Source organism: Pyricularia oryzae, chromosome 2, assembly GCF_000002495.2.
Source record: "Pyricularia oryzae 70-15 chromosome 2, whole genome shotgun sequence".
In the NCBI taxonomy this organism is placed as follows: Eukaryota; Fungi; Ascomycota; class Sordariomycetes; order Magnaporthales; family Pyriculariaceae; genus Pyricularia; species Pyricularia oryzae.
Window position 1 is genome coordinate 8134902 of NC_017850.1, and position 9884 is coordinate 8144785.

A 9884-nucleotide genomic window follows, 5' to 3' on the forward strand; every position below is an offset into this window, starting at 1 on the left:
TGACTTCCTCCCCGCGAGCTAGAGCCTGCTCGATATCGTGGGCGAGGGCACAAACCAGATCCGTCGCCGATCGTTTGGGTAGGGCACCGCCGTGGGTGCAGCTAAGGAGCCCGTTGTCGTGTATGGCCCAAGCTATCCGGCGTGCAACGAGCCTCTCGAGGCCTTTTCCGATGCAGGAGAGGAGGGCTATAGGCCGCCAGGATCGAACGCTGCTCCGGTCTTTCTTCCCCGTTTTCGGTAGCATCGCGACTTCGGCCTTCTTCCAAGGCGCTGGGAAATGTCCGAGTTCCAGGCAACGTTGGTAGAGCCTGCGCACCGGCTCGGCCAACGAAGCCCATCCGGCTTTTAGTAGCCGGACGGTTATTCCGTCGATGCCCGGGGACGTGCTCGTAACCCCAATGCAGGAGCGCTCCGCCTCTTCCGCACTAACCTGGGTGTCCCAAGGGATTTTAGCCTCGTCCGCCGACCAGGCCTCCAAGGGGTCTCCCTGCAGGTCATCCTCCGCCGAAAATCGGCCAAGCACCTCCCGTTGCAGTGCTTCCGCTTTTGCTAAAGGCTCGCTCACTTGCTCGCCGTTAATAACCAGCGGCGGGGACCGGAGGCGTGGTCCGGCTCCCAGCCAGCCCACCATGTTCCACAAATCCTTATCGTCGCGCAGTTGGTCGATCCGGTGCCTCCAGTACTCCCGCTTCGCGGCCCGCACCCCTTTCGTATAGGCTTTTTCCTCGGTAGAGGCGTCTGCCCTATTTACAGCGCTCCGTTTAACCCGCTGGAATTCGGACCAGAGCCGCTGGCAGTTTTCGGTCCACCAGGGAGCCGAGCTGTCCCTTTTTCCCGCCGGCGTACCCACGACCCACGTCACTTGCTCCCATAAAGTTGTAAATTCAGCTACCCACGCGTCCAATGCGTAGCCATCGGCCGCGGATCCCGGGTCCGGCATATCTTGCATGCCAAAAGCAAGTAGCTCCGCGAACTTTGGTAACCGGTCGTCCCTAACCGAAACGTTGATCGCCTCCGGGCGGGGGGCGCCGCGCGTCCGCAGCGTGGTATAAAGGGATTCGTGGTCGGAGCCTGTGTAAAGACTGCTGTCAACCACAGTTATTGTGCTGGGGAGGTTGGAAAAGACCATATCCAGTAAACCCCCGTCGCGGTGGGTGGGCACGCCGATATTTCCTGTGAAACTCATCCCCTGGGCTTGCGCCCATGCCGTCAGTTGGTCCCCTCCGCGTGCGTTTGCGCGGCCCGGCTGGTATGCAGCAGCCGCTACGTTAAAATCGCCGCCTAGCACCGTGGGTCCATTTGGCACGGTATTGCATACCATTTCCAGCGCGGCTTCAGTGCCCGGAGCCCTATATACGTTAACAAACAGTATTCCGTTAATTTCGAGCCAGAGTATGTCCCGCGTATTTTGGCCCTGCGGTAACCGTCGTTGTGCGGCCCTTAGGGCTGCCCCCTTCTTAACGTAGGTGAGCACCCGGGGCCGGAGCCCAGTCATGGCTTCGTAAGTGTTGGCGTGCCATTCGTCCACTGGCGCAAAAACATCATAGCCCGGGTGCGTTTGTGTAGTCGTATTTAGCCCGCACCATTAGTTGATAGGTCAGAACTACAGCCCCACCAAAAAAGTATTTGTGCAGACCGCATTTTGGATATTCCCCCAACTTGACCTCCCTATTAGCCACCGCGATTCTAAGCCCAAAATTTAAGTTATTCACAAAAGGTCTTTTGCAGTTGGTAGGAAATTACTTGGGATTTAGTACCTCGTATACCAGCCACGTGCAGACCGCAATTCGGGTCTTCGGGAAGATCCTTCCTCAGGATGCCGGCGAGGATAACCCGGCCTCAAACCTTCCAACATCGTTTGACGGCATCGCTACCTTCCGTTATCCAAATGACACTGCCCTCGAGAATATGCTCGCTCACCGATACTATACCGAGGTGGTGGCTGTTGACGAAGCCAGGTTCATCGACCGGGAGGCCCACAACAGCGGCCAGGTCGCTGTTTTCATCTCCGCGATATATGATGTTGTTGGCAACCACGCTGCGTCGGGGAACGTCTGGAATGGGGATAAGGCCATTAAGGGGTATTATGAGGCGTTATTTCAAAAGTACGACAGGCTATGAACTCTGATGGGGACTTTTTGAAGGCGGGATCTTCGACATGTCGAGCAGTGTTTTCTTTGGGTAGAGAGATGAGATGAATAGGTGCGTAGGAGACGGGTAATCTGGTACCTGCATTTTGACGACGGAGAAATCAAGGGACATTCAATCGCAACCCATGCCCTCTGCCTGGTCTATCTGCTCCTCTCCGAGTAGTCCTATTATCGAGCCACCCAGCCGCAAACTCATGTGATCACAACCTCAGCTTGAGATAAGAAGATGCAGCACCTGAGTGAATTCCAATTGAGAAATGCCAACGGCTCGCCAGATTTTTGCTCACAAGCTTTAGCTACATGTCCCGCATAGGCATCATCCGGACGCCTTCAACAGCGACAGTGACGTAAACCCGCAATTTGCCGCCCCAGGCCCACAAATCGGATTACGCTCTTGCCCCAATGGGCCAGATTTGCGGTGGAATAGTTGTATCCGGGTCCGAGAGACGCGGAAGGAGCAAAAAAGCACAGCCTGGCAATCGGGAATGGGCTACTGCAATCTGCTGCATCAGTGGTGACGGCTACAATGTGCCCCCCATTTCTCATCGTTAAAGGCGTCCACCATTTTGCGAATTGGTACACAGAGGGCGGTCTCCCCGCATCCTGGCGTATAAAAACTACCCCCAATGGATGGACAGATAACAAGACAGGCCTGGATTGGGTTCAGCATTTTGACAATTATACAAAATCGCAGACAAAGGGCGCATATAGGATGCTGGTGCTCGATGGGCATGGCAGTCACCAATCTCCCGAGTTTGAAGGCTATTGCAAAGATTACAACATTATTCCGCTTTATCTGCCTGCTCATTCATCTCACCTAACCCAACCATTTGACGTCGGAGTGTTTAGCGTTTTTAAGCGGGCGTACGGTCAAGAAATTAACGATTTTATCCGGGCCCATATTAACAACATTAGCAAAATCGAATTTTTTTTGGCCTTTGCAGCGGCCTAAAAAAAGTCTATAACAAAAGAAAACATAGCCGGGGGTTTTCGAGGGGCCGGATTTATCCCTCACAACCCAGAAACGGTTAGTTATATCCAAACTGGATGTAAAATTACGGACGCCGTCACCCAAAAAGCCTGCTTTCTGTGAGGATCAGGCCCCCAGACCTACCCTCAGAATCACGACTCGGCTCTACCAGCCACGCTGAGCCAGGGATCGGACAAAGGGATCCACTGACCCCGGATTTAAACGCGTCTCTCCAACGCGCCGTCCATCGTAATTTCTCTCTTCTCTTTAGTTTAGAATTTTCGTCGATAGCGCCTAATACACTGAGGTTCTCCAATGTATGCCTGGCCGTGACACTTTCCCTAATACCAACACCTGGGTTTCTCAAACGCCACACAACCCGACAGAAGCTGTTTGTCAATCAAACCTTGTTAAAAATCGGATTAGCGGTTATCAAGGAAGTTCGCCAACGCCTATTTTCGATACTGTAAAACAGCTAACCAAAGGTATGGAAGGAATGGCGCACCAAGTCACCCTTATGCACGCAGAGCTGCGCAGCCTTCGGAAGGCCAACGAAACGCTTAGCAAGCGGCGCAGGGCCAAAAAACACGTGTCCGCGTAGGAGGATCATCTACTGTACAAGAGATTTAAACTTTGTTACAATTGGAAAACGCAGATGGTCCGATATTGGATAACGATGGTAAAACTGGGGAAGGATGTTGTGCGCAACCTGCGACCAAACGGCGCTGTGGCAACTGCGGTAAGACCGGACATAATTCACGCACTTGTCAGGAAAATGAAAAGATGTCTGATATATATAGTTCCGATTGTATTGAGGTCAAATAAGCAATGCTGGCGTTGCAATTGGAGTTGGGAATAGTATGGGGGAGCAAAAGTGCGTCGGGTACTGTACAACCACGTTAGACATATCCTTTCCAGGCGGAAATGGCGCAAGTCGATGCTAGCGAAGAGGCACCAGTGTTGTAAGGGGATAGAGAGGGGCGTTGTGGCTGCCCACACATGCTTTCCGTTAGGGTGAGTTGTTAGCCAGTCAGTCGGAATAATACTCCCCCTCATGCAGGAGGCCGTCCATTCCTGGAGCTAGTTTCTAGTAGCTTATGGGTCGCCAATTTTTGCAAAGCAACTGGGGGGTAACATAGCGCATCAATCGATGCCTCGTCAGCTCGCCTATGGGCGCGTAGCTTCTGCAATGTGGCTCTTTGATCGCATCATGCGGCTCTTCCAGCGCGTTCTCAACCACAAACCAGGGGACTGAAGAGCACTTCATCAATGACCAAAACAGATTCGTTGTACATTCGAACAGAGGGTTTTAGCTACCCTCAGATGGATGACGCTTGCATGAGATTACAGGCTAAAAATGATCCGTCTAATGCACGATTTTTTCATCCCTGCTAAAGCCAAGAAGGCATAGACTAACAGCCTAATCATCAGCAAGCGACGATTGACCCCGCACTTTGCTACCTGTTGTAGTCCTGCAAATCAAATTCCGCGCCCGCTCTTGGCTGCATATGTGGAGAGCTGGCCTCCTGCATTCCAAATGCTTTTTCGTAATCGTATAAGTGATGACCAAGCCAGTGTTTGTAGGATACAATGGTAGGAGAACAGCAGGCCTCCCACATGAAACTAACGATTCTTGGGCATGCGACTCAAGCATCCTCCACCATTCATGGGTCAGACCCACCTTTGTTAGCGATTCACACCCAAACACACCAATAAGCTTAACAGCTGAAGAATTTTCGCCCTCCGGGCGCTGGTCGTCATGGCCTCACCAGAGGTCTCAAACCGCCGCGCGCGCCCGCAGAGCACGCCGCAGGCTTTGCCGCAGGGCCAGGCCGAGTCGGGACACGTATCTCTCGACACGCGCACCGCTAACGCGCCTCAGCCGGCTGGCCGCGGAAGGTACTCCAGCCTCCCGGCCCTGGCCATCAAAACACTGCAGCAGGAGTTGGAAAACGTGGAAACAGTCGGCAGCTGGCTCGAAGAGGTCTTTGCAGCCAAGCTCGAAAGTTTACAGGCCCCGGAGGACGCCGCGCTTAGGAGAATTGTTCTTGAACTTGACGACGTGATCAGCGGCTGGTTCCTCAGTCGCACCCTCCCTGAAAAAGAGCGTTCGCGCTCCCCGTCGCGTTCGCCGACCAGTTCCAGCGAAAGGCGCAGCATTTTAATTACGAGGACGGGCACGGCGTCGTCGGCCTCTAAAGGCAGAGGCACGCCCACTAACAAATCGGTCACATGGGCCGAGCGAGCCGCCACGCCACCAGCGGCGGCCCCAACGCGAATTTTAACCCCGGCCACGCGCTCGTACCCGATACGTACGACGCCCGGCAATGCACCTGACAGCTCCGCAACTCCCTCCCAATCGGGCCGGGACCGCTCCCAAGCCCCGAAACGTTTGACAGAACAGCCGTCCAACCGCATCCTGATCCGCGTAAATGACAAATTGCGGATGGTGACGAGGGAGCCATACGCGGTAACGACCAAATTGGCCGAGTTGGTCTCGGTGCCACACAGTGAAATCCCAAACGCCAAGCGTACCCCCACGGGCTGGGGTGTTACGGTGGCCTCTGAGGAAACACGGCAAAAACTCCTCAACCCCAGCGCGGTCAAGGCCATTATGGACGCATTGGACGCGCGGGAAGTCACTGTCCCGACAACCTGGCACACATACGCCGTTTCTGGAGTGCCCCGAACGCTCAATTGCCTGGACGGAAGAAAGGACGTACATGAGGTAATCCAGGAGGAGATTACCGTGGCAGCAGGCCAGCAGCCAGTCAACTGGCATATTTCCAAACATGGTTACGACCCACATACGGCTGAGGGCACGTGGATAGTGTCCTTCCTTCAACCCGTAAAGCCCTTTCAGCTTTTTGGAGTGTCGAGACGTGCGCGGAAGGTTGAAAAATCACGCAAAATTACACACCACCACGACGGTTGCCAGGGATATTGCGAAATACGTCGCTGCGTACGGCAAGCGCGTTGCGGCATATGTGGTGAAGCAAAACATGCGACAGAGGAAGAGCCGTGCAAGGCAGCCCCCAAATGCGTTAATTGCCACGGCCATTTCCCATCCGGACATGAGAATTGCCCTGCCCGACCTTTGGTGGTAAATGGGAAGTTTGAACGACCTTCACAGCGTAAACTTAAGGGGATTCGCAGAATCGGACGTGCCAACCGTGCCGCGATTATCAACGACCGGGCCGAAACGGCCCGCCGAGAGCCAGCACCTGCAATCCCGGTCCTAAGCACCTTATCGCAGCATTCGCAAACCTCGAGCTCCCGATCGAGCATTTCAAACAAAAGAGCGCGGCCATGCGAGGCGGCAGGGGCGGACATCCGTAACTTCCTGCAGGTTGAACAGGAACGCGTGCACGACGAAATCGTTTGGGCAGCCGAAATGGAGGAGGACGCAGCGGCTGCCGAACCTTGCCCCGCTAATGGGATAGACTTGGAAGCAACCCGTCGATTAATATGACGAAATACTCGCTCGGCAATATGCAGCGGGAATGCCTCGACGTAGTTTGGGCCAACGTAGGTAAAAGGATGGGTGTGCATCTGAGCCTATTGGAGTTGTGCCACCAGAGAAAGGTGGACCTGGTTAACGTTCAAGAGCCATGGTGCGGGCTAAATACGACTACACAAACGCACCCGGGCTATGATATTTTTGCGCCAGTGGACGAATGGCACGCCAACACTTACGAAGCCATGACTGGGCTCCGGCCCCGGGTGCTCACCTACGTCAAGAAGGGGGCAGCCCTAAGGGCCGCACAACGACGGCTACCGCAGGGCCAAAATACGCGGGACGTACTCTGGCTCGAAATTAACGGAATACTGTTTGTTAACGTATATAGGGCTCCGGGCACTGAAGCCGCGCTGGAAATGGTATGCAATACTGTGCCAAATGGACCCACGGTGCTAGGCGGCGATTTTAACGTAGCGGCTGCTGCATACCAGCCGGGCCGCGCAAACGCACGCGGAGGGGACCAACTGACGGCATGGGCGCAAGCCCAGGGGATGAGTTTCACAGGAAATATCGGCGTGCCCACCCACCGCGACGGGGGTTTACTGGATATGGTCTTTTCCAACCTCCCCAGCACAATAACTGTGGTTGACAGCAGTCTTTACACAGGCTCCGACCACGAATCCCTTTATACCACGCTGCGGACGCGCGGCGCCCCCCGCCCGGAGGCGATCAACGTTTCGGTTAGGGACGACCGGTTACCAAAGTTCGCGGAGCTACTTGCTTTTGGCATGCAAGATATGCCGGACCCGGGATCCGCGGCCGATGGCTACGCATTGGACGCGTGGGTAGCTGAATTTACAACTTTATGGGAGCAAGTGACGTGGGTCGTGGGTACGCCGGCGGGAAAAAGGGACAGCTCGGCTCCCTGGTGGACCGAAAACTGCCAGCGGCTCTGGTCCGAATTCCAGCGGGTTAAACGGAGCGCTGTAAATAGGGCAGACGCCTCTACCGAGGAAAAAGCCTATACGAAAGGGGTGCGGGCCGCGAAGCGGGAGTACTGGAGGCACCGGATCGACCAACTGCGCGACGATAAGGATTTGTGGAACATGGTGGGCTGGCTGGGAGCCGGACCACGCCTCCGGTCCCCGCCGCTGGTTATTAACGGCGAGCAAGTGAGCGAGCCTTTAGCAAAAGCGGAAGCACTGCAACGGGAGGTGCTTGGCCGATTTTCGGCGGAGGATGACCTGCAGGGAGACCCCTTGGAGGCCTGGTCGGCGGACGAGGCTAAAATCCCTTGGGACACCCAGGTTAGTGCGGAAGAGGCGGAGCGCTCCTGCATTGGGGTTACGAGCACGTCCCCGGGCATCGACGGAATAACCGTCCGGCTACTAAAAGCCGGATGGGCTTCGTTGGCCGAGCCGGTGCGCAGGCTCTACCAACGTTGCCTGGAACTCGGACATTTCCCAGCGCCTTGGAAGAAGGCCGAAGTCGCGATGCTACCGAAAACGGGGAAGAAAGACCGGAGCAGCGTTCGATCCTGGCGGCCTATAGCCCTCCTCTCCTGCATCGGAAAAGGCCTCGAGAGGCTCGTTGCACGCCGGATAGCTTGGGCCATACACGACAACGGGCTCCTTAGCTGCACCCACGGCGGTGCCCTACCCAAACGATCGGCGACGGATCTGGTTTGTGCCCTCGCCCACGATATCGAGCAGGCTCTAGCTCGCGGGGAGGAAGTCACCCTTGTCGCATGCGACGTCCAAGGCGCCTTCGACGCCCTCCTCCATAGGCGATTAATACGGAAAATGCGGAGCCTCGGGTTTAGTAAAATGCTCCTCAGGTTCGTGATTAACTTTTTAAGCGGCCGCCAGGCCCGAGTCCGGCTGGAGGGTACGACCACGGGCTTTAGGCGGCTTGAGTGCGGCACCCCGCAAGGGTCTCCCCTTTCCCCGATCCTATAACGTTGAGCTCCACATCTCCGACCCCCCTAAAGTCCGGCCCCTAAAAATATCTACTCAGCCACGTCAACCCTTTGTTTTATTTTATAAATATCTAGACGAATTTTTCACTTTAGAACTTGATTTTTGAAGATTCTTGCTCCAAACCTTCCAATGAAACAGTACACTGAAAATCAGCTTCTTGCTGCCATTTCTGACATAAGAAATGGCAAATCAGTTCACAAAACCTCGCAAAAATGGGGTATTCCTCGGAGTACCCTTCACGATCGTTTAAAGGGGGCCCAGTCAATTCAACAAGCGAAAAGATTTTGTCAAAGGCTTTCACAGGAGCAGGAAACCTATTTGGCAGATTGGGTACTTGCGCAGGCCGCGTTAGGCCTTCCGCCAACGCATCAAGAACTACGCTATTTTGCGGAACGAATTCTTCAGGCCGCCGGAGAAAGAAAAAGCCTTGGGAAACATTGGGTTAGCCGTTTTATAGCCCGATATCCAATTTTGAAAACCCAAAGACCCCGGCGAATAGAAAATGCCCGGGTTAATGGGGCTACAACCGAGGTAATTAAATCTTGGTGGTCCTATTTGAAAAATCCCGTTGTCGATACTATAAAACCGGCCAACCGTTGGAATATGGACGAAACAGGTATAATGGAAGGCAAAGGATCTAATGGCCTGGTGTTAGGGCGTAATAAAATCCGGCCATTACAGCGAAAAGAGCCTGGAACGCGGGGTTGGACGAGCATAATCGAATGTGTATCAGCTACGGGGGCTGTTATACCTCCCCTCGTTATATTTAAGGGGAAAAACGTACAGCAACAATGGTTTCCAGCTGATTTAAGTCCTTTCGATACCTGGCAATTTCATGCAACCGAAAACGGGTGGACAAATAATGAAACAGGTATCGAATGGTTAAAAAAGGTGTTTATTCCGTATACCCAACCTTTAACCCCTGAAAAGCGGTTATTAGTTCTGGATGGCCATGGATCACATATAACGGACGAATTTATGCTTCTTTGCTTGCAAAACAATATTCAACTCCTATATTTACCCCCTCATTCGTCACACGTTCTTCAACCGTTGGATTTATCGGTTTTTGGGCCGTTAAAGGAAGCTTATCGACGTCACCTGGGATTTGTAAACCAGTTTTGCTGTTCAACGGTTGTTGGGAAACGAAACTTTCTACTTTGCTATCGAAAAGCCAGATCAAAAGCATTTATAGCAAAAACCATTCAATCTGGTGGGCGTACGACGGGGTTATGGCCGGTGAACTTGGCAAAACCACTTTTAAACCCTTTTTTATTAGAAAATAGCAACGCCAACGTCGAAAAAGGTAAAAATAACGGCTTCCAAAG

The 9884-nt window shown here is 53.8% G+C and overlaps 1 protein-coding gene across 1 annotated transcript; it reads left to right on the forward strand.

The window, feature by feature from the left end:
* Positions 1-4879: 4879 nt before the first annotated feature.
* Positions 4880-6592, forward strand: MGG_15965 (uncharacterized protein; the record flags this gene model as incomplete). The annotated part of the gene is made up of 1 exon (XM_003715794.1): positions 4880-6592. One exon carries the CDS (start codon positions 4880-4882, stop codon positions 6590-6592), a length of 1713 nt encoding a protein of 570 aa, XP_003715842.1.
* Between the last annotated feature and the right edge of the window lie 3292 nt (positions 6593-9884).